This window comes from Lithobates pipiens, unplaced genomic scaffold (assembly GCF_037356315.1).
Source record: "Lithobates pipiens isolate NorthernLeopardFrog02 unplaced genomic scaffold, aLitPip1_a1.2 Scaffold_25, whole genome shotgun sequence".
NCBI classification, from domain to species: Eukaryota; Metazoa; Chordata; class Amphibia; order Anura; family Ranidae; genus Lithobates; species Lithobates pipiens.
Window position 1 is genome coordinate 131,245,357 of NW_027507787.1, and position 25,007 is coordinate 131,270,363.

At 40.3% G+C, this 25,007-nt stretch overlaps 2 protein-coding genes across 2 annotated transcripts in view; both read right to left on the reverse strand.

Annotated features, from left to right (window-relative positions):
- The window catches only part of CHAT (choline O-acetyltransferase), a 184,239-nt gene extending 173,537 nt beyond the window's left edge, over nucleotides 1-10,702 (reverse strand). The window contains exons 1-2 of the mRNA XM_077454885.1: nucleotides 10,534-10,702; nucleotides 5,500-5,608 (exon numbers count right to left, since the gene is read on the reverse strand). Coding sequence (XP_077311011.1) covers nucleotides 5,500-5,562 — 63 coding nt within the window. The 5' untranslated portion in view covers nucleotides 5,563-5,608; nucleotides 10,534-10,702. The remainder of the gene's footprint in view (nucleotides 1-5,499; nucleotides 5,609-10,533) is intronic.
- Nucleotides 10,703-13,548: 2,846 nt separating this feature from the next.
- On the reverse strand, nucleotides 13,549-16,927 carry SLC18A3 (solute carrier family 18 member A3). Its single transcript, XM_077454886.1, has 2 exons — nucleotides 16,628-16,927; nucleotides 13,549-15,692 (listed from the first exon to the last, which is right to left on the reverse strand). Exon 2 carries the CDS (start codon nucleotides 15,563-15,565, stop codon nucleotides 13,991-13,993), a length of 1,575 nt encoding a protein of 524 aa, XP_077311012.1. The 5' UTR covers nucleotides 15,566-15,692; nucleotides 16,628-16,927; the 3' UTR covers nucleotides 13,549-13,990.
- Nucleotides 16,928-25,007: the final 8,080 nt, after the last annotated feature.

Consider the following 25,007-nt stretch of genomic DNA (forward strand, 5'->3'; position numbering starts at 1 on the left):
CCATACTAGGACTGGTAGCTTCTGTAGGATATGCCCCCTAAACAACCACTTCCAGTGGCCCCATGGATTATCTTCCCTGGATGCAGTAACAAGACATGGTGGGAAACCGTGCACAGCTGTCAATCTTCAATCAATTGAAGTTCAGAGAAGAGCAGATATTACCAGTGGAAAGAGAGGTGTAGAGAAGTCAGCAGTGGATGGAGGGGGCTCACTGACCACCAGCATACAGGGGACACTCTGACCACCAGTATCTCGGGAACAAACTGAGCACCATTATACAGTGGGCACACTAAGCACCAGTATAGGGGCACACTGACCGCCAGTATAGAGAGGACACACTGACCTCCAGTATACTGAGGGCACACTGATTGCCAGTATACTGGGGAGACATTGACCCCTTATGAAAGGGGGCACACTGAGAAAGTTATTTTGAACAGAGTTGTGACCCTCACACTCTATTTGCTAAATGGTGTTGACCTCTTTACTTTATATGATACAGTACGTTGTATATTTTGACAATGGAAGGGGTGTACTGACTGCTATTCTGGGGGTTAATTATTGTGTGAAATTGGGGGTTAATTAGTTTACCGTGATAGGGGTTTTATTATTATGCTGTGCTGGTAGTTAATTACTGTGCAATGTTGATGGTTAATTACTGTGCCATGTTGGGGAGCTAGTTTTTGTGCCATGCTAAGGTGGTAATTATTGTACAGTGCTGGGAGTTTATTATAGTGCTGTGCTGGTAGTTTATTATTATGCTGTGGTTCATTATATTTTTATGTTGTTGGTTAATTATTGTGTCATGTTGGTGGTAAATGATTGTGTTAAGTTGGAGTTAATATTTGTATCATGCTGGGGGTAAATTTTTGTGCAGTACTGAAGGTATTTATTGTGACATGTCATGGGGGTTATTGATGGCCCTCATATATACTGGGGGGGTTATCATTGCTGGTCCTTACACTTGCTGGGGTTATTGCTGGTCCTGACACTTGCCAGGGGGTTACCATTGCTTATTCTAATTGTGCTTATTGTACTTCAACAATTTCTTCAGTGTGCCCAAAGGCCCCTATTTTGTTTATGTAATGGTGGAATGGGGAAGCGGTTTTTGAACACACCTATTGTTGGCCACACACACACACACGTAAACGGTAGCTCCCCCACATATACCCAGCACCAACAAAGCACCCCCGAAAATGTCTGGAGCTACCTCTGCTTACTAAATCTCCCCAGCAGGAGGTAGTCTGCAAAAAATAAGGGTTTAAATGTTTTACTAATCTTTCCAAAAGCATAAAATACAACATCATTTTGGCTACTAAGACACTTTAATTGTTGCTGCAGTTTTTACTCATCTGAGAGCCTGCAGAAGTCTACTCCATAGTAGTTTTTGTCAAAACCCTTGACGCAATACAGACTACATTCACCCACTTTTCACTGGGTATCTTCAGTGAAAAGGTGTCTTCCATGGTTTAGTTTAGTGTAAGTTTGAGTTTGAAGTGAAGGTTAGGATTGAGTGTCTAGCAGAGTTTTAAGGTGTTAAAGTTTAGAATTAATTTAAAGCTCAACTGCAGCCAAATGTATTTTGATTTTTATTAACATGTTTCCCTATAGAGGAGACTTCCCCTTAGGATAGAAAGTGATGAGAAAGCAACCCAACAGAGAAAAAGCCTAAAATATAAACACTTTTTAGTAGATTGAAGTTGAGTTTAAATGTTTGTCAATGTTTTTATTGCTATCTGTGTCTTCCTATTCTGCTGTTTACATCTGCCATTTCTTGTAAGGGTATGAAATCCTCCTCATTTGACCTCCTCATATTATAGAAATTGTAAATTAGTTCTATAAGCTAAAATGAAAGAGAAATGCTTCTTTAAAAGTTAAGGGTATGTGTCTACCTTTCCTGTAAATTCTATGAATTATCTAGTGGTCCAGCCAGACTGGTATCCTTCTTGTTACCCTCTGATAGGGTTAACACTTGTCTGGCTATTTATAATGCATGGCGAAATAGCTATTCTTACATTAGCTATGACCACATGAACAACATAATGATGTGGGGAGGCATTAACAATGGTGTTGTCACTGCTGATAAATGAGCTATTAGTTTGTCTTCTATTACCCCCATGTCTTCCTAAATATATCACCCTTAGGTAAATTAGGACTCAAAGTATGGAATGCTGGGAATATTATTTTATTTGGGTATGTGGAGGTTTCAGGTCCCATTTAAGGACGCTTACCACCAGAGCTGCATGCTGTGGCTTCCTTGGGAGTAGTGGTGGCCACATTGGTTGAAGGCGTCTGCCCTCACTGGAGCAGGAAATACCAGAAGGTGGCTGAGGAAGAAGCTGCACTGTAATGTACAAGCTGCTGGCTTCAGAATTCACTTATGCTGCTGCACACTCTCCCTCTGGATCACCCAGCCCAGGGATGCTGCTGGCTCAAGGCTCTAGGGCAAGCTGCCTCTCCTGCTGGGTGTTGTCAACTCCAGTGGCCATGACTGTGTTTAATAAGTACCCCTATTGGTTCTCACTTTTTATAGGACTCTGGGTAGGGTCAGGTGGATTTTATATATTGAAAAGTCTTTGATCATTCTGTCACTAGGGCTGGTCTTGGATGCCCACAAAGTTCCTTCCATAAAAATAAAAAAAAATATGAAAGCTACAACTTTAGGTTCCCTTGCATTGTTTCTGGGTAGACATTCATTCACCACTGCATGCAAATTTTGGTAGTGGCCTTTTATTTGATTGCATATTAATGGTGGTGGAAACCTCTAGTCCTTTAAGTATTTGCTTTTTTTAGGACACATGATCATTTTTAGACTTTTGGATTTTGTGAAATATTTATTACAAACTTGCATGCAAATGGGGCATGTACTGTATTATATGCTTCCAATGCTGTATAATTATTTTTTTATGTTTTGTAGGGTGTGTTAATATATAGCTGCTGTCTGTTCACATATTTTTCATGGTTCAATGGATACTTGTTTATTCTGTCATATGTTTACCTGCTGGTAGAATGTTTGCTGCTGCTAAAAGTCAAGACAATTCTGGTGGCTCTGGATTGACCCTGCAGTTCATGGTTTGCAGATCTCAATTGTCTGGTACTGGACACTGCTAAGTGTCTACCACCTTGAGAAACCTGTTGTTTGAAGGGCCAATTTAAAGCCCTGCTTTACAGCTGCTGGCTTTAATGGCTTGGCTTCTGAAAGCCAAGGGCTGATTGACAGGGTCATTCACCCCATGCTTAAAATTTGCTTTGCAAGTAACTTAAGAGTCCTTATGGGTATGCCCTTATCCTTCCTCCATTACCCATATCCATTATCTCCCATTACATGGCAGAGTCCCTTTAGGGTAACAGCTAATCTTTGCTCAGAGGCACCACATCCTGCCCGTTCTTTTCCAGGCACTAGATTTCTCTCCAAATGGGAGAAAGTATGGCCAGTTCAACAGAAGATCACCATGAACTTTTGCACACACTCGCTCCCTTTTCTTTTTTTTTTGGCCTTTTCTAAAAAAAAACATTATCAAGCACCAATCTGAACAGAGTTCCACACAGCCAGGAATCCTGCCCAATCTCTCACTAACTACATAAACCTCTAAAGTGGACCTATCGCCCCTATACATCCTCATTTTCAGCATGGATGACCTCATCCTCTGGATAAAACCTTATTGGTAACATTCTAGAGGCCTACTAAAATATACGTATACTTATTTAGGTAAAAGCTTAAGGTGAACCTGTGCACTTCAATGTTAGCCTGCAGCTCCTAAACGTATGCTCCATTTGTGGTGTTTTGAAGGCTGGCTATACAGAAACTGCTTTTTGTTGTATATGCTACTGAGCATTACTCTTGTCAATGATATTACCGGTGACTTACTACTGTTTTGGCAATTACACTTTTAATTGCTTTCGTACTCATTGATTCTTCTGTGGCTAATGTACAGCGGGAAAAATAAGTATTGAGCATGTCACCATTTTTCTAGGTAAATATATTTCTAAAGGTTCTGTTAACATGAAATTTTCCCCACATCCCAGGTAACAACCCATGCAATCCATACATACAAAGAAACCAAGTCAGATAAGTTCAGAAATCAAGCTATGTGTAATAAATTGGAATAACCCCGGGAAAAAGTTTTGAACACGCTAACTGAAATTTATTTAATACTTCGTACAAAATCCTTTGTTGGTAATGACATCTTCAAGACACCTCCTGTATGGAGAAACTAGCTGCATGCATTGCTCAGGTGTGATTTTAGCCCATTCTTCCACACAAACAGTCTTCAAATCTTGAAGGTCCTGTGGGCCTCTTCTATGAACTCTGATCTTCAGTTCTTTCCATAGATTTTCTATTGTGGAGAGCTTCAGAAAGACCTGGAATTAGCAGGTACAATTGTTTCAAAGAAAACAATAAGTAATGCACTCAACTGCCATGGTCTGTATGCACACTCACCACACAAGACTCCATTGATGAAGAAAAAGCATGTTGAATCTTGTTTAAACTTTGTTGCACATAATTTAGACAAGCCTGTGAAATACTGTGAGAATATAGTTCAGATGAGACCAAGATGTAACTTTTTGGATGCCATAATACACACCATGTTTGGAGATCAATTAACACTGCCCATCACCCCAAAAACACCATACCAACAGTGAAGTTGTGGTGGGAACATCATGGTGTGGGGCTGATTTTCAGCATACTGTATGGTGCTGGCAAGCTTCACATCATTGAAGGAAGGATGAATGGAAAATTGTACCAAGATATTCTTGATAAAAATCTTCTGCCATCTACAAGGATGATGAAGATGAAATGAAGGTGGACATTTCAGCAAGGCAATGATATCAAACACAAAGCCAAGGAAACTCTTGAATGGTTTCAAAGAAAGAAAATAAAACTGCTAGAATTGCCAATCCAATCACCTGGCTTGAATCAAATAGAAAATCTATGGAAAGAACTAAAGATCAGAGTTCATAGAAGAGGCCCACAGAAACCTTCAAGATTTGAAGACTGTGTGGAAGAATTGGCCAACATCACACCTGAGCTATGCATGCGACTAGTTTCTCCATACAGGAGGCATCTTGAAGCTGTCATAACCAATAAAGGATTTTGTATGAAGCATTAAATTCATTTCAGTTAGTGTGTTCAATACTTTCCCCAGTGTCATTCCATTTTATTACACATAACTTTATTTCTGAACGTATCGGATTGGGATTCTTTGGATGTATGGATTGCATGGGTTGTTACCGACATGTGGTGAAAATTTCATGTCAGTAGCAACTTTAGAATTATATTTACCTAGAAAAATGGTGACGTGTTCAATACTTATTTTATATATATATATATATATATATATATATATATATATATATATATATATATATATATATATTAATTAACAGTTTTCTACTCAAAAGTATAATGTCAATGTACGTCCAGAAAATTTAATGAATACACAAATTCCATATTTTCCCTATGCTTAGTATTCAGTCAGACATGCATAAAAGTTATCTTACCTCTGCATCTTGTGAGCCTTTGCTTTCTGATTTTTCCAGTGTAGGTTTCTTTAATACTGGCATTGTAAAGCAGCAAAAACGAAATGCTTATTCTCTAAGTAAGTTCAGCCTATAAAGAATAACAGTGCATTGCAGTGAAGATACTATTCAACAATTACACAACCGGATGATAAATTAACATGTATGCATATGTTTAACAATAAAAGGTTGTACTCATAATTTAACAAGATTTTATGGTACTTATTTCCAAATGCAGATTAGCTAATTAAGGAAAATTATTTTGACTTGAAATTTATGTTTCATATGGATGCTGACTAATTATTTTTTTTTTATTACATTACTAGTAATTCTGGTAATGTCCATATTTGGGAAATTACTGGAGTAACTGGGTGAACGGAGCCTAATGGGGAACTGAGAGATTAGTTCTCCATCGGGCCTACCTTTCAATCAAAAGTGGATGGTAGTGGGTACATTTAACAGCACTACTGGACTGAATAGCGGCTATAGATCCATCCAAAGCTGTGTGCTGTGAACAGCAGGAAGGACCTGATGGGGACCTATTCTTTCAGACCTGCAGATTACATTGGGAAAATGTTGTTCTCTCGTAATCAGCAGAGCTCCGCAATCATTTTTTACATGTCTTCTGTTTTGTTTGTCAACAGGGCTGTATTTTGATGGCAAGTGATAATTATGTCTTCATGTCTTTTATCATCAGTCACTATTGTTCTGAGATTCGAAAGCAGAATGTGCTATTCTTGGCTTTCTATGCTGGACTAATATCAAACTGTATACTGTCCCTGTGAGGATCCAACTGCTGCCCAGGTTCCTACATGTACAGTATGGATTACATCTCTTGTACAACATCTACCTGTGTGCTATCCTTCCTGCACACACCTTTCTTTGCTTTCCTCTTGCTGTTTGCTGTATGTTTCCTGCTTATCACTTGGTGTCTCTGCCATGATCGGTCCCATTTTCGTGTGGTGTTTCTACCCTTTCTTCTGACTAGTAATTGGGGTGTGCCCATTTGTCTCTTGCTGAAACACCATCAGCTCTGGTAAGCACTAATCATTCTCAAGTCCTACTGCCTCATAGTAAGCCATTGCCACCCACTGGTGACACAGCTTGTAGTCTCTGTCCAGTATGTCTCTGTATATCATAAATATCTTGTTTCAGATATTTCACAACTTCCTAACCTCTGGTTGTCCAATTTCCTTCACTGACCTCTAGCAATGCTTTAGTTTACAATATGCTTTCCCCCTAAATCAAATCAGCAGTTCCCTGCTGGTCCTGATAAAACCAATGAACATCACACAAAGAAAAGGGAGATGATTTCATATTACTTGATCCACCATGTTTTGATTCTTCTTAGTAGATCTGCATCCACTATCAGTTTCATTTTGGTTGATAACCCAATTCATAGATGACTGGACAAGGAAAAAAGGTCTTCTGGAGCTGGCTCCTTTCCTTTTCCACCTGCCCTACACAGGTCTGTTAGTGCTAAATTGTAAATGTAACTCTGACTATTGGGATTCTTTACTACGTCAAAGAGAACTGGACATAATGAAGTGACCTAGAGTAACCAAAAACTACCCTTCTTTCATTGTTCTGGTTGAACGAAGCTTAAATCGGATAGGTCACTATGGGTTATTATAACTTGCACATAATAATTTCTGGTCAGTCTGCCCTATTGAAAGAAACCTATACAGATAGAATTTTGAAGGCCGCCATTGCTGACCTATTCCTGAAAATGTATGTTGTCTGGCCATCATGCTGACCAAGTGGTTTTATAGCTTTAAAAATCACTGGCCCAGAACAAACATACATTTTAGTAAAATACAGAGCTCCTAATTTACATTTTCTTTATAAAAAAAACAACTGACATGGCTTCAGTCTGACTGCTATCTTTAAGCATGCATTCAATGTTCCTTATATTCAATACAAAACCAAAGAAAGTGCAGAACCATCATACCAACAAAATAAAAACAAGGAGGATTTTGCAAGTTTTTTATGATACCACTCTTTATGATTCAAATAAATGCTTGGTACTCTAATCAAAAAGATAGTAATGTAGAGCCAGTCTGCAACTAGTGCTTTAGAGGGAATAAAATGTCTTCAGACACAGTCAACATCACGAAACATAAACATGCAAAGTCATGAATAGACAAAGGAGACTGAGTAATATATTTTCATTCCACCCTTGGGATAGATAGAATGTATTTTCATATTCATTATTGGGAGGAGAAGGTCTTGCAAAGTAAAAGCATTGTTATATGTAGCTGCATGACAGGGGTTGTTCAGCTTGTTTACAGGGTTATTTTAAGTTATACATTTGACTACGGTACTTTATTTTATTCTCTAACTGGACAAGTATAATTTGAGCACTAGGAGTAACATTATACCACATTCTTTTGAGCAAATAAAGTATTCTGCATTATCTTGGTTTATTAAGAACAGTTGTCTTTGGCCATGAGTTCTCCGATCCATGGCCAGGGAATTTCATGTAACACTTAGCAAATTTATCTATTTTATCCTCTACATAGTGATACATTTCTTCCATGTTGTAGATAAACTCTACCCTTTTAACCCAGTCTCTTAGGCCCCATTCACACTTGAATGTAGCATTTTCAGGCAGAAAATCACGCATTTTTACGGCGATTTGGTGGCGTTTTCTGCAGCGTTTTTACCGCGATTTTTACCGCATTTTGCCGCAATTTTGTGAAGGGCAAAAGGTTACCAATGTAAAAAGAAGAAAAACGCCCAAATCTGGCCAATTCGAGCGACAAAAAAGGGTCCAGAACGTGTCTGAGCTTCAGGCATTTGGCTTCAGGCAACATGGAGTGGAGATGTGAACCATCCCCATTGAGAATAATAGATTTTTTTTCCCCTCCAGCATTTTGTAGCTTCAGGCTTCGAGCTACAAAACGCTCAGGTGTGAATGGGGGCTTATCGCTGGGCTTTCTATTTTGCTGCATTTGTTCACTAATTGTTTTAATTAATCTAAAGCTTTTACACTAACAAGAGGTAGTTATGTATTGTGTAGAAATTTAGACTGGAATTCAAAAAACCCTATTTTGCTCTCCAAGTACCATTTACAAGGCCTGAACATAAAGTCTTATATAACTTTGAAAATTGATTATTTTATAAGATAATAGTCAGCGGGTATATGATTTATATTTTGGTCATCTGCAAGTGTTATTAGGGCTGGTAAAATTGTACTTGATAATACAGGACTTGGCCTTCTGTGATTGACTACTCTTTGGCCATGCACTTTGTGGCTCTGGATGGGCCTGTGAATTGAATAATGATCTAAAGAGAATGTTATGCCTTCAGCATTCCTCTGTTCTACACAGATCTATGTTAACAGGGGCCCACCAAGATGGTAGTGCATGTGAGAAAGATGTTTGTTATCACAGTTACATATAAACTCAGCAGTACAGAAATTAAAAGGTAATATATTCAAATAATACATCTTTCATCCAAATATTTATACTCAATTTATTGATTATATTTTATAGTTTAACATTGTCCCTGTTGGAGCAAATTGGATCATGCTTTATTGGTGTTTTTTGCCTTCCTCTGGATCAACTATAAATATAGGATTGTATATATAAGATTGTATAATTTTTTCCCCTTCTATTGGTTGATGGACTTGTGTCTTATTTCAACCAGACTATGACCAGAATATGTAATTGTGTAAATATTGTGGTTTCTTAAATGCTGGTCTTAGAATGATCAGTGCTGTTAATAGCTCCTTTATATGTATGACAAGGTTAGATCTTTCGTTTCAGCAATGCCAAAAGTAGTTCTCACTTGTGTATGTCATAATACATTTTTATGAAGTAAGTATGCATATTAGAAGTGTTATTTGCATCAATAAAATTACACTTTTACATATCTATATTATCTCCACAAAACTTTGCAATTTAACAGAACTGATGTATTCAATAGAGCCTGCAATGCAGCAGAGCTGACGTATTAAGGTTATAATGGGGGTTATTTACGAAAGGAAAATCCACTTTGCACTGCAATTGCACTTGGAAGTGCAGTCGTTGTAGATCCGAGGGGGACATGCAAAGAAAATAAAAGACAGCATTTTAGCTTGCACATGATTGGATGACAAAATCAGCAGAGCTTCCCCTCATTTCAGATCTACTCCTTAGATTTAGAGCAAGTGCACTTTCAGTGCAAAGTGGATTTGCCTTTCATAATGTGTTTTTATATTATTATACACGATTTATATAGCGCCAACAGTTTACACCGCACTTTACAATGTATGGGGGGGGGGGGGGGCAACACAATTATAGTACAAAACAAAAGGTACCTTTATAAGGAGGAAGTCCTCATAATTATAATTATTCGCAAAGTAGGAATCTACACCTTTTTCCTGCATCTACTAAAGTATTATTTTTTAGAAATACAAAACTGTCCTCACAAATGGACTCTTATTACTGTTTAAAATATTTGTTGTGGTGCAATCCCACCAACACATCCTGGAAGGCAACTAAATAGTAATGCTTATCAGATAAAGTTGCTGATGATGAGAGATCAGCCTCAGTCATTAATAATTAAAATGAACCACAGAAAACATCAGTCGGATTGGTATACAGTTCAAAGCAAGGAATCTTCACAAATTGAATTTGCACAGGACTCTGTTACAATGAAGGCTGCTACTGAAAAGCTATTTGGCTGTCCCTGTGAAGGAGTTTAATTCTTTCTGTTCTGTATATTTATTTCATTTGCCATTACCAACCAATCTGCTGTGCAGAAGTGAAGGTAAAATGAGTCACTGAAGAGCACTCAAGAGAAGTAGAGTAAGAGAAAACAATAATGTGTCTAGAGAAAGCTGAATGTATTGGTATTCCATGCCCAGCCACTACTAGAAGGGTTCTCTTCCGCTGAGGACAGGTGTCAAGTGAGGATGTCCTCACCATTTCATCTCAAACAATATTGAGCCGGAATGGCTCCTAGACTTTGAAAACTTTAAAAAGCCTCTTGTATAAAATCGGCCTATTTGAATGAATGAAAAGTGCTTACCTGCTTCACTCAATGGATCAGAAAGTAGAGTCTGGAGCAGTGGGGAGCGCTGCCATTGTAGGTGGTGTGAGTTGTGTGCTGACGTGTGTGCCGCTGTCCATGGTCCTATCCCCACCACTGCTGGAGGCACTCACCAGCCTGTGATGTGGACAAAGGCACGAGTGTTAGAGCAGATCGGCCCCCAGCACCCTCCCTGCCCACCTTCACTCTTCTCCTTCATAACTCCTCCCTATGCAAGCCTATTCGCCTATTGACATCGCTGCTCATATAAACTACAACTAAAATCCTGCCTTCAACACCAGGGAAACTTTGCACAATGACAACCAGACAACAAAACGTGTCACAAGGCTTTAGTCAATATGTCTAACTGATTAGATTTGCTGGATGTAATGCAGAAAATAGGCTGCCACTGTCTACCTGTGTGTGGACAAAATACAGAGACTGAGCGATGTATTGTAGGCAATATTAGTAAATAGCGAAGTGGAATAGTTACAGATACCTGTTGCCGTGGGGGAAATTTACTAAAAACTGAAGCAGATGTGCGCAGTAAGCAATAAGCATCTAGTTTCAGCTTGTTCAGTTAAGCTGGCCATACACTGTACAATTTGTGTACACTCTGCTTAAGCTCTACCAAAATGATGCGATTCGAAGGCAAACCTGAACAATTCAATGAGTATTAAATCGTGCAGACCCTTGCACTAGGTAATTGATGGTAGTTCTTAAGAAAATTTGGTGCAATCATATTGTAAAGTGTATGGCCCTCTAGCTTTGAAAATAAAAGCTAGAAGCTGATTGCTGTAATGCACAGCTGCTCCAGAGTCTCTCTGCTCCAGTCTTAGTAAATATCCCTTCTGTGTGTTCTCTGCAAAACTTAATAGACAATTAAAACAGGGCGTGCTCTGTTTCTCCCTCCTCTTTCTCTCTTCCTTCAACCTCTGGTCTCTCCTCCTTACCTATTGCAAATGTGCAAAATGTTCTCTTTATCGCTCCTCCCTTCTCGTTATCTATTATTCTTTCTTTCTTTCTTTCTTTCTTGTTTCTCTCTTTTTTTCTCTTTCTCTTTTTTTCTCTCTTTCTTTGTCTCTCCCTTTATTTATTTTTTACTTTCTTTCGTTCTCTCTCTTTTCTTTTTTTCACTTGTTTTCTCTTTTTATTTGCCTCCCTCTTTCTTTGTCGGCTGCTCTCATTTTCTTCCCTGCTCTTTGTTTTCCCTTCCCTTATCTTTCTATCTCCCCTGTTCTCTTTCTTTCTCTACTTCGTTTGTCCCCTGCTCTCTCTCTTTCTCCCCCCTTTCTCGCTCCCTTTCCCCCTCTCTCTCCCCCTCTCTCTCTTTCATATCTCTCTCTCCCCCTCTCTCCTCTCTACCCCCCTCTCTCTCGCTCTCTCTCTCTCTCTCTCTCTCTCTCCTTCCCTCCCCTTCTCGTCTCCCCCCTCCCTTTCTCCTGTAATCTCTTTTTCTCTCTCTCCCCCTCTCTCTCTCCCCTCTCTCTCTCCCCTTCCTTCTTTCTTTCTCTCTCTCTCTCCCCTCTCTCACTCCTCTCTCCTCTCTCTTTCTCCTTTGTTGTCCTTTTATATCTTTCTTTCTATTGCTTTCTTTCTCTCCCCTCTCTCTCTCCTCTACCCCCTCTCTCTCTCCCTCTCTCTCTCCTTTCCCCATCTCTCCTCTCTCCCCCTCTCTTTCTTCCCTCTCTCTCTCTCTCTCATATCCCCCCTCTCTTTCCTCTCCCCCTCTCTCCTCTCTCCCTCCCCCTCCCCTCTCTTTCTCCCCTCTCTCTCCCTCTGTCTCTCATTTCCCTCTCTCTCTTCTCTCCCTCCCCCATCTCTTTCTCCCCTCTATCTCTCTTCTCTTCCATCCCTCTCTTTCTCCCCCCTCTCTCCCTCTCCTCTCTCTCTCTCTCTCTCTCTCCTTTGCTCTCTCTCTCTCTCCCCTTCTTTCTCCCTTGTTATCTTTCTTTCTGCCCTGTTCTTTTTCTTTCTTTCCTCTTTTCTTTATCTGTTCATTCCTCACTTCTTCTTTTACCCATTGATCTTCAATCTGCCCAACATCGCTGAAAATGGAAGAAGAATTTTGGAGTGGTGCATCTACTACCCCTTAGTGAATTGACCAGCTGTTAAGAGATTTAATTAAAGATGTTTTTTACCGTTCCCTGTCTACAGTATGGAGGTGACTGTGTGATAAATCTTCTATGTCAGGCTGAGATTGCTAATTTGCAAATTGCAGTGCTCTGCCACAGATGGTGGTATGGGACCTGTGTCATGCATATGGGTTATATAGGTGAACCTGTGTAGAAATGGAAGGTTGCCCCCATGGTGGTTAGAAAACTTAGGTTATAAAGAGACATAAGAGTCTAGTGATGTTTGAATGTGACCTAAAGCTATTAATACCGGCTGCTTTCCGAATTACCGGCATTTCAGCACCTGGACAGCGCCTTCTGTAGCACAACTTCTGTGATCCATTGGCGGTGACTAAGAAGGTGATTAATGGCTTTCCTCTGTATTCCTTGTAAGCCGTCATCTTCTTGGACGTTTGATGGACACTTCGTATTATATATTTATTGATAAAGAACCTCTATTTTCCTCAGTCATCAGAAAACGGAAGAGGAGATTCGTCAAAGAAAAGAGTAATGGTACAAAATGTTCAAATGTATTTGAAGACTAATAACTCTAATCAGACACTTGATTTTGTTAATTTTTTTTTTCACCGTACAAAGTAAAAAATCTGTCCATGCTCAATACTTTATCCTGCATTTAACTTGTTGCTTCCCTGCCACCAGTAACACACCTGTATTATAGTAAAAGTATAGAGAATCTCAGACCTGAAAAGGTAAGCTATTCCTAGTAAAAGTATAGAGAATCTCAGACCTGAACAAGTAAGCTATGCCTTTGGGTGTGATCAAGTGAATAGATCAAGTATTCGTTTTTTATTATATTATATATATTTTTTTTATTTTTCTCGTTTTCCTTTTGTAAGTTCTATTTTTTTTTTTGCATGATTCTCTGAAGAAGGTACCGGTATTGTTCATTGACACTTCATTTAAAGTTTATTTAATCAAGTCACAAAATATAGATATATACAATATTTATGAACTTTATTTCCCTGAATATGCAATTTTATTTCATATAGTTATTTCTTTTGTACAGATATACAGTATTTCACATAAAGTGTTTGAACGTTAAAAATGAACAATGAAACAGTCTCACAATACTGCGCCTAGGTTTTTGGGGGAGATTGGAAGCCACCTAGCATGAATTTAAAGGATCAGTTGAGAACAATATATATTTATATGTATATATATATATATATATATATAATTTACCCCAAGAAATTGATATAATAAAAAATAGGTTTTACAGGAACCATGACCATCATGAACATGAAAACGATGTAGAAATGAGATCTTGGTACGTAAACATATGGCTGATTTTTGACTTTTCACTTCATTAGCTTTGCATAAATTTAACTGTATTCGTAATCAGAGGACTGCTCTTCAGACATGTATTTCCCTGTCTGGCCATAATAATTGTCCACGCTGTTCTCTTGAACCTCACCATCTTTTAGATGGCTCTTTCTAGACTTGGCTTTACGCTCTTCCATTTTAATAGTGTCATACAAGCCCTTGGGTTCCTCATCTAGTAAGATGTTCCTTTCAGAATGAGAGGGTTTCATTTGGCACACGTTTCTAAGGAATAGAAGGGCAGGGGCATACAGTACATTGGCAAGTCCCATGCCAAGATTAAGTTGGGTGAAGCCCATAGTATGGACAATTTGGCTGGCCACTATAGGCCCCAGGGCATAAGCCACAGAATAAGATATATCTGCTATTGCATAGACGCTTCCATATACAGAGACATGGCGGAGATCTACTAATAAGGCGAGAGTGGGCAATAGTGCAGTGTCTACCAATGCAATGCCAAAGCACAAACCACACAAAGGAATTATAAGCTGTTCAAAAGTTTTACAAGCTGGCACCGTGCAGGAGCTGGCCCCTATTATTACCATTCCTATGGCACCATAGAACCATTGATACTGAGGGTAATTGGCAGCAAGTTTTACAGTAAGATATACCCCTAGTATGTGAGGGAAGAATGCTGGCAGCCAAGTGAGGCCCATTTGCCACTCCGAGGCACCCATAGTGGTTTTCATCCAGTTTGCTATGGTGGGTTCCAAAAACGCCAGAGGAATGTTACAGGTGGTCAACGCCCCTGCCACTACAGCGATGTAAGGGTCAATCATGAGTCTATGGATGGGTGTGCCCACTGGCATGTTCTCTCTAGTCCTATTGGCGAAGGGTTTGATCACAGCTAGCAGCAAAATGCCATCAATGAGAGAGATGGAAGCCAAAATCAAAAAAGGTACTCTTTTCCCTACAAATTGATATAATATGCCTCCAAAGGGAGGCGCTACCAAGCTCCCGAAAGAAATAAACGCTATGGCTATACCCAAGGCTTTGCTCCTCTCTGCTTCCTCTGTGTATTTGTCTGCGATCATAGCGATCCCAGAGGTGTCTGCAAAGGCAGATCCCAAGCCTTGCAGACTTCTGGCTACAAACAGTGTGGCATAGTTCTCTGCAAACGCAAAAATGACAGTTGACAAGAACATAACAATCAGCCCAATGAAAAGAGGGATGTCATATCCAACCCTGTCCATGAAAGTGCCACTCAGTGGGTTGACCAGCAGCTGTAGGATCGCTTTGGAGGCAAACAGGACTCCGATCTTGATGTCTTCATTCTCTGTTGGGTACGTGGGCCTGATGATAGATTTATTGGAAGAGGCTGAGCTGGAATTGATGTCTCTAAAGGATTTTTCACTATCCAACCTCATACTTTGAATGTAGTCTGGAATTATTGGGACTATGACCATGTAGAGCATGTTATCAAGAAAAAGTGCCACGCAGACGATGAACAAGACGAGTCTCCTATGGTGGGGGGCTTCCTGCATGGCACTGCCCAGCTGTTTAGTTCTTTCCCCCATGGCACAGGAGAGTTTCTCCATGGCTGACTTGGCTGCCCCTTGGCTGTCTTCTGAAGCCATGATTTCTCCTTCTTACTTGAATACAGAAAGCAGAGAACGCCAGCAATCACTTCCACTTTGAAAAGCTTCTCAAGGGAACCGCTTCAACCACAAAAGAACCATTCATGGACCATTTAAAGCGTGGATCCTAAAGAAAATATATTTAAAGAGCAACAGTCATCCGGTTCTATTCTTTCAGATCATCTATAAACATTACTAAGCATGCAGCAGCACTGTAAGCATTTATAAGGACCACACGTCATTCAAGAGTTAAACTTGCCTTTATTAATAAAAGACAACTATTAAAATAACTTTCTCATACATAGTCCCCAAGGTTGGCTTTATCAAAGCTACCCATCCTAACCAAATCTATTCTGTCATCTAGTAATCAATACCCCAAAAAGATATCTATGCGAAGGTGAAGAAATAAAGAAATAAGAGTTGTGCTTTAAAAGAAATAACAGTCGTGCTATACCGTAAAGAATGACAGTTGTGTTTAGTATGAATGACAGTTGTGCTTTAGTATAAAGAAATAACAGTTGTGCTTTAGTATAAAGAAATAACAGTTGTGCTTTAGTATAAAGAAATAACAGTTGTGCTTTACTGTAAATAATGACAATTTGTGCTTTAGTGTGAAGAAATAACAGTTGTGCTTTAAAAGAAATAACAGTCGTGCTATACTGTAAATAATGACAAGTTGTGCTTTAGTATGAAGAAATGTCATTATTTACAGTAAAGCACAACTGTTAAGTTGTGCTTTAGTGTGAAGAAATAACAGTTGTGCTTTAAAAGAAATAACAGTCGTGATATACTGTAAAGAATGACAGCTGTACTTTAGTATGAAGAAATGACAGTTGTACTTTAGTATGCAGAATTGGCAGTTGTGCTTTAGTATGAAAAAAAAAAACTGTTGTGCTTTACTGTAAAGAATGACAGCTGTGCTTTAGTATGGAGACATTACAGTTGTACTTTAGTATGAAGAAATAACAGTTGTACTTTAGTATGAAGAAATAACAGTTGTACTTTACTATGAAGAATGACACCTAACCCCCGCCCCCCCTTTGGAAGGAAACATTGACTTACTTGTCTGTCTCTTTTCTCCTGTAAATCAGTTCCAGGTCTGGAGAAGCATCTTCAGATGTTGGGCTCTCAGCAGCTCAGATGATGACCATAGACTTGCCCAAACACGGCTTTGTCTTAATCAGTGCTGGCAAGCGCTGGGCTGGTGGCTGTGACCTGCATGCCCGGCTGTGATAGCAGCATTGGAGAGAGAGGTCCACGCTTCACCCGAGCATCCCTCCATTCCTCTGTGCTGCCATTGGCACAGATTGAGTTGCATGCTTCTCGATTCCTCCACTTTCTGCGGAAGGCTGTGACGCGCGGCTAGCTTTGGCCCCCAAGTGGCTAGTTTGGGAGCGGCGTCTCCTTATGCTAATTTAACACATGGAAGAACCTTAACCAATTACTGAGAGGCGACCCTCCTCTTTATTGGCTTCATAGGCATCGCAAATAGGGAAGGGACTCCCTGTCCTCAGACACTCTTTTTTTATTTTTTTTTTCCCATTTCATTGAGAACGGTATAATAGAAATGATTCAGTTAACCCTTTGCAGAAGCTAGCAGGATAAAATGTGAGTCCAGCCTTTCTCATCCCTGAGAAGAGAGAAGTGGCACATTGATCCCCTGCCTACACTGGCTCCCAACGAAAAGGACACCAATTTTACTATCTGTTTTTTTTTTATTATTTTTTTATTTATTTATTATTTTTTATTACTTTTAATCTTTATTATTCTTTTTTATTATTATTATTATTCATTCCCTTTCATGATTGTCAGGGAATCCCCATTCAAATCTCTGCACAATCATGCTAATGCACTATGAGCTCCCTGTTCCTGAAAACCTTCTTAAGACATGAAAAGTATTTTAAACAAGAAGTATGGTTATTTCTATGGTAGAATCATACTTACCTGAGGGCATTGGCCCAATGTTGCTTCAGTCCCCAGCCAGCTCTAAGTGGCGGTTCACATTAGTGTACTCTATGAGATTGCATGTGATTCGCACTGCACTGCAGAGTAAATCACATGCGATTTCCGTGCCATGCGTTTTCAGCCACACAGATAATATAGCTAAATTTGCATTGCATTCGGTCCAAACTTGCACAGGACCCTTTTTGACAACTGTCATTCACCAGCTCTCTCTCTGCACCCTCTGTGCTCACTTGAGTGCTGGGCTTCTGAAGGCCGGAGCCTCCGGGTCAGGCTCTTAGCAGTTCACTAGGAGGCTGTGCAGGGTGTTGGTCCAGGCATGTGGGCAGTTCCCGACCATATAGTCACAATCTTACCTGAACCTGGACCGACTTTTGATGTCAGCCATAGCCATAACGAGGTGTGAATTCTATACCATTGACATGAATACATCTCAGAGTGAGGCGTGCACCACATGCCTCAGCGCCATCTTTGTCATGACCGGAAGTAGGTGAAATTGCATTTCGGCTTCCAGGGAGCAACTCATTAAGAGGGACATAATACTATATAAATACTCAGTGGCTGCAGTGGACAGGCACCCCAGATGATGTCTTATTAGACGAAACGCATCGAAACGGGCTCTGCTGATGCCACTGCATCACTTTACATACTTTTTACTACAAAGCACTTTTTATCTTAATAACATATGATTGTTCTCTTTTTATATACAATAAATGTACAATAAATGTCTTATATTGAAATGCAATTACACTATGTGGCCTATTCCTTCTTCTCCTTATAAACACACCACTTGAGAGAGGTACTTTGATTCATCTCCTGGCCATCACCCCATGGTGGATATCCATTGGAAGCAGTGCTGTGAAGGACTATAGGAGTCTATACCCTCAACTGGATGTGTGTGTGCAGATGAATGGTTCCCCTGGCTGTATTACACCACAAGCTTTATTGACTCATTAGGCGTACACCTATTTGGGTTAAACTTTTCTGGTAAGCCTTATACTTATCGGTGGTGGATTATCTACTGGCAAACTGTTTGAACCACATCATTTCAAGTCACCATGTAACTATATGGAGATTGTTTGATCGTTCCATTACAGAGCATAGTTAAAAAAATGTATATGTGTTTATGTATATATATATATATATATATATATATATATATATATATATATTTATATATATTTTTTTATATTTTTATATTGTGTGTGTATTGCACACTTATGAGGTCACTGTATTGAGTATACTTTCTATTTTGTTGTGGTTTATTCCATTGATATCATACTAGTGCTGCACTTTATTATACATATAGTTTTTCTCACTTTGCAAATTGATCTCTTACTGTGCCAGCTGCTATTACACCATTTAACCACTTGCCGACAGTCTCACGACGATATATGTCGGCAGAATGGCACGGGCAGGCAGAGTAATGTACCAATATGTTACAATCGTGGTAGTGTCATTTTGTGACTGTTATAAGTGTTAGGGCTGTTAGTGGTAGGCCTCTTTTAGGTCTAGGTTACCCCCTAACCCCCCTTAAGAAAGGTTTAACCCCTTGATCGCCCCCTAGTTAACCTTTTCACCCCCTGTCGCCAGTGTAATTAAGCAATCTTTTTTCCTATCGCCGTATTAGTGTAGAGGGTGACGCTAGTTAGTCTGTTAGTTATTTAGGTTCACTGTCAGGTTTTTATAGCATCAGGTACCCCCATATACTACCTAATAAAGGTTTTAACCCCTTGATTGCCCCCTAGTTAACTCTTTCACCCCCTTTCACCCCCTGTCACCAGTAATCACCGTATAAGTGTCACAGGTGACGCTAGTTAGCCAGTTAGCTATTTAGGTTCACCATAAGGTTTTTATAGTGTCAGATAACCCCACATATTATCTATATTAACCCCCTGATTGCCCCCTAGTTAACCCTTATACGGTGATCACTGGTGACAGGGGGTATAAGTGTTATGGGTGACACCAGTTTGTTTTTTATAGGGCACCCACCATTTATTACCCAATAAAGGTTTAACCCCCTGATTGCCCAGTGGGTGATATCAGTTAGGTTTTAGGGTCTGCGTTGCCCTCAGGCAGCGTCAGATTAGTGCCAGTAGCGCTAACACCCTCACACGCAGCATACACCTCCCTTAGTGTTATAGTGTCTGAATGGATCAATATCTAATCTGATCAGATCTATACTAGTGTCCCCAGCAGTTTAGGGTTCCCAAAAATGTAGTGTTAGCGGGATCAGCCCAGATGCCTGCTAGCACCTTCGTTTTGCTCCTCCACCCAGCCCAGCCCACCCAAGTGCAGTATTGATCAATCACTGTCACTTACAAAACACTAAACACATAACTGCAGCATTCGCAGAGCCAGGCCTGATCCCTGCAATCGCTAACAGTTTTTTTGGTAATGTTTGATACAGTTGCTGACAGCCTAGGAGCTTTTTTTTCCTATGAGTATCACTAGTGTACCAGTAAATTTAGAGCCTAAAATGGCAAATCGAAAGTACACTAGTGAAGAGACATACATGTTTCTGAGCATGACAGATAGTGAAGAGGAAGTCACTCATCTGCCAGATTCAGGCTCAGAGTACGGTCCTGTAGACCACAGCTGCTCCATGACAGATAGCTCTGACAACAGAGTTGTGGTCCCTGTCAAAGCCTGCGTACAAGACCACAATCTTCTTCTGCTGTTGTTGAGGTGCAAGAACCACAGGGCTCCCATATGGAGCAGAGAAGTACTTGTTCTGCTCATCCTTCTGGTGAACTGGCAAGCACCAGCGGCCTAATATACCCTGGTCATACATCCAGCACTGCAGTATCACGTGGTGACATGGCCAGTTCCATAAGTGCAGTTCAAGCTGGCAAGGTGGCAAGCACAAGTAGTGTCCCACTGCCTTCAAGAAGACAAAGACAGGCCAGTCGTGCCCATAGTGTCCTTCCTGCAGAATTTGCCAATCCTAATTGGGAGCCTACCACTTCTGCAGCACCCGTACTTCCCCCATTCACTGGCCAACCTGGAATTCAGGTGGAAACAGTTGATTTTATGTCACTTGATTTTTATTCACTGTTTTTAACGGAAGATCTCTATAGATCTATTGTGGACCAAAGTAATTTTTATGCTGGTCAATTCATTGCTGCTAATCCCCAGTTGTCCTCCCTTGCCAGAGATTGGAAACCAATTACGGTTTCTGAATTTAAGAACTTTCTGGGCCTATCCCTCCTCATGGGCGTAACTAAAAAGAGTGAGTTGCAGTCATATTGGTCCACTGACCCATTTCACTATACGTCCGTGTTCTTTGCTTCCATGGTCAGGGCATGATATGAGCACATCTTGCGGTTCATGCACTTCAATGACAATGAACTGTGTCGTCCTTGTGGAGACCCTGGATACGATCGCCCCCCTCGTAAACCACTTCAATCAACATTTTGCAGCCTTGTTTACTCCCGATCAAGTTGTCTGCGTTGATGAGTCCCTGATTAAATTTTCTGGCCGCTTGTCTTTCAGACAGTATCTTCCCAGCAAGCATGCCAGATACGGGTTCAAGATGTCTAAGCCTTGTGACAGGACCACAGGCTATACATATAGTTTTAAGGTTTACGAGGGAAGAGATAGTCATGTAGAGCTGCCTAACTGCCCAGATTACATAGGGAGCGCTGACAAGATTGTGTGGGACTTGGTGTCACCCTTATTCGCAAAGGGGGTACCATTTTTATGTGGACAATTATTACACGCGCGTGCCACTTTTTAGTCACTTGTTTGATCATCAGATTGGCGCCTGTGGCACCGTGCAATCTAATTGCTGGGGCTTAACCCAGAGGCTTGTAGATTCCCTTCTTAGGCTGAGGGAGAGAGCCTGCTTGAAGTGTAATAATTTGCTCGCTGTGAAAGGGAGGGATAATAAGAATGTTTTCGTTCTGTCCTCCCTTCACGCAGACATGACGGTCCAAAGTCCTACAGCAACTGGTGTTGTGGAGAAACCCCTCTGTGTCCACGAATATAACCAAAACATGTAAGGGGTGGACCTCAGCGACCAGTTGTTAGTGCCGTACCTAGTTGCCCTTAAGGCCAGACGCTTGTACAAAAAGGTGTCTGTTTATTTATTTCAATTGGTTTTGCTGAACGCTCATGTGCTATAGAGAGCTTCAGGATGGACTGGATCCTTCCTTAAATTCCAGGAAGAAATCGTCAGAGCCCTTCTGTTTCCAGACGGTGCTTCACCTCACCTTCCCAATCCAAATGCAGCAAGCCGGCTGCATGAGAGGCATTTTCTGTATGTCCTCCCTAGTACCCCTGCCCAACAAGCCCCCCAAAGAAGATGTCCTGTCTGTAGCAAGCACGGATATAGGCGTGACACCCACTATTATTGTCCCTCCTGTTCTGACAATCCTGGTCTTTGCATTGGTGAATGTTTGGAATGCTACCATACACTAGTGGAGTTTTAGCGTAGGGTACAGCACTGCACAGACTAGAACACACTTTCGCAGGGTCTCCCAAGATGCCATCGCATTATGAGAGACCCAAACCTGGAACCATACCATTACAGTTACAAATAAAAGTAAAAAAAAAAAAAAAAACACAAAAAAAATATTAAATAAAAAAAACTAAAATAGTTGTCGTTTTATTGTTCTCTCTCTCTCTATTCTCTCGATTGTTCTGCTCTTTTTTACTGTATTCTATTCTGCAATGTTTTATTGTTTTTATGTTTTATCATGTTTGCTTTTCAGGTGTGTAATTTTTTTTATACTGTACTGTTTACCGTGTTTTATTGTTAACCATTTTTTTGTTTTCAGGTATGCCATTCAACTGCAGTGCGGATTTATTTATCTTGACAGCAACAGCGTTTGCTCCCACGATACATAAAGCCCTGACTCCAGTGCTGTAGGAGGTGATTTCACCACCACAGTTAAAAAAGGAGCATATATGCTGAAGCATGGGGGCAGCAGGGGTGGAGGAGCAATTTGCTCCTAACTTTTTGGGCAGATGCCCCCATGCTTCAACATATATATATTTTAGGCACAGATTGCGTTAAAAAATGTTTTATTTTTTACTATTTGTTTTTTGTATTTGCTTTGCAGGTATGGTATGTCTTACTGTTATACTGTAATGTTTGTTTTATTGTTAACCATCATTTGCTTAGTAGGTAGGCCATTCAGTTGCAGCGCAGATTTATTTATCTTGACAGCAACAGCGTTTGCCCAACAAGGACCAGCAATGTGCTGGTATGTCGCTGGACTTTGAGTGGTTATAACAGGATGATGCCTGAAGGTTTAGGTATTATCTTGGTAGCATTCTTTGCAGCCAGCAGTCGGCTTTCATATAAAAGCCATTATACCAGCTAATTAGCCTCTAGGCTGTTTTTACAAGCAGTGGGAGGGAACGACCCCCCCTCCCCCCACCATCTTTCATGGTTTTCTCTGGCTCTCCTGTCCCAACAGGGAACCTGAGAATGCAGGCGGTGGTTCTGCCAGCTAACCATAGAGCTGATCAAAGACCAGAATGGCTCCAATCATCTCTATGGCCTAAGAAACCAGAAGCTATGAGCATTTCATGACTTCGATTTTGTCGGATATAAACAGCACCATTGGTAAATTGGGAAAGCATTTAATCACACCGATCTTGGTGTGGCCAGATGCCTTGGGGGGCAGAGGAGAAATCTAGGGTCTAATAGACCCCAATTTTTTCAAAAAAAAAGTAACTGTCACTACCTATTGCTATCATAGGGGATATTTACATTCCCTGAGATAACAATAAAAATGATTTTAAAAAATAAATAAAAGAAAGGAACAGTTTAAAAATAAAATAAAAAAGCAAAATAAATAAAAATAAAAAAAGCACCCCTGTCCCCCCCGCTCTTGCGCAACGCAAATGACGGTCTGGCGTCTTATGTAAACAGCAATTGTACCATGCATGTGAGAGACAATTTGGAAAGCCTAGCCGCGTACAGGACCCTAAAAACCAATCACCACCCTCAGGCTTTCTAAGGGTGTAAATTTTTGATTCCACTCCTCACTGCCTATCACAGTTTCGGAGGCCATGAATTGCCCAGATGGCACAAAACCCCCCCCAAATGACCCCATTTCGCAAAGTAGAGACCCCAAACTATTTCCTGAGAGGTATGGTGAGTATTTTGCAATTACTCCCTTAGAAACCTGAAGGCGGTGATTGGATTTCGGGGGCCCCGTACGCAGCTAGGCTCCCAAAAAGTCTCACACATCCGGTATCCTCATACTCAGGGGAAGCAGTAGAATGTATGTTGGGGTGAAATTCCACATATGCCCATAGCATGTTTGAGCAATATATCATTTAGTGACTACTTTGTGCAAAAAGAAAAAGTTTGTAATTTTCCCGGCAAAATGTAAAATATTCCATGGACTCAACTTGCCTCTCAGCAAATAGCTTGGGGTGTCTACTTTCCAAAATGGGGTCATGGGGTGGGGGGGGAGGGGCTTGGGCTATCTGGGCATTTTATGGCCTTCAAAACTGTGATAGGTAGTGAGGAGTAAAATCAAACATTTACGCCCTTAGAAATCCTGAAGTTGGTGCTTGGGTTTCAGAGTCCCGTACACCGGTAGGCTTCCAAAAAGTCTCACACATGTGGTATCCCCATACTCAGGAGAAGCAGCAGAATGTATTTTGGGGTGTAATTCCACATATAACCATGGCATGTGTGAGCAATATATCATTTAGTGACAACTTTTTATAAAAAATTATTGTTTTTTTGTCATATTTCAATCACTTGGGACAAAAAAATTTAATATTCAATGTGCTCAACATGCCTCTCAGCAATTTCCTTGGGGTGTCTACTTTTCAAAATTGGGTCATTTGGGGGTAGTTTGTACTGCCTTGCCATTTTAGCACCTCAAGAAATGAGATTGGCAGTCATAAACTAAAAACTGCATAAATTCCAGAAAATATACCCTAGTTTGTAGACACTTTAATTTTTGCGCAAACCAATAAATATACACTTATTGACATTTTTTTTTACCAAAGACATGTGGCTGAATACATTTTGGCCTAAATGTATGATTAAAATTGAGTTTATTGGATTTTTCTTATAACAAAAAGTAGAAAATATTTTTTTTTCCCCAAAATTTTTGGTATTTTTCCATGTATATCGCAAAAAAATAAAAATCGCAGAGGCAATCAAATATTTTTTTTTTTTTTTGGTTGAACTGGATGGACTTGTGTCTTTTTTCAACCTGACTAACTATGTAACTATGTAACTATGTAACTATGTAGCTGCAGGTAACTAAGCAGATAGAATTAAAGGGATTGTAAAGTGATATTTTTTTTTTAAAATAACAAACATGTTATACTTACCTCCACTGTGCAGCTCGTTTTGCACAGAATGGCCCCGAACCTGCTCTTCTGGGGTCCCTCGTGGCTGTCTCTGCTTCCTCCCGCAGGTGCTTCTCACGTTCATGCGAGCTCCCTCGCATGATGAGAAGCATCTGCGTGCGCGCTCCCGTGATACGTGATATAGCCGCTC

What these genes read in the sequence shown, in the direction of transcription:
- SLC18A3 (XM_077454886.1), bottom strand. Translation starts at nt 15,565, where the DNA reads ATGGCTTCAGAAGACAGCCAAGGGGCAGCCAAGTCAGCCATGGAGAAA.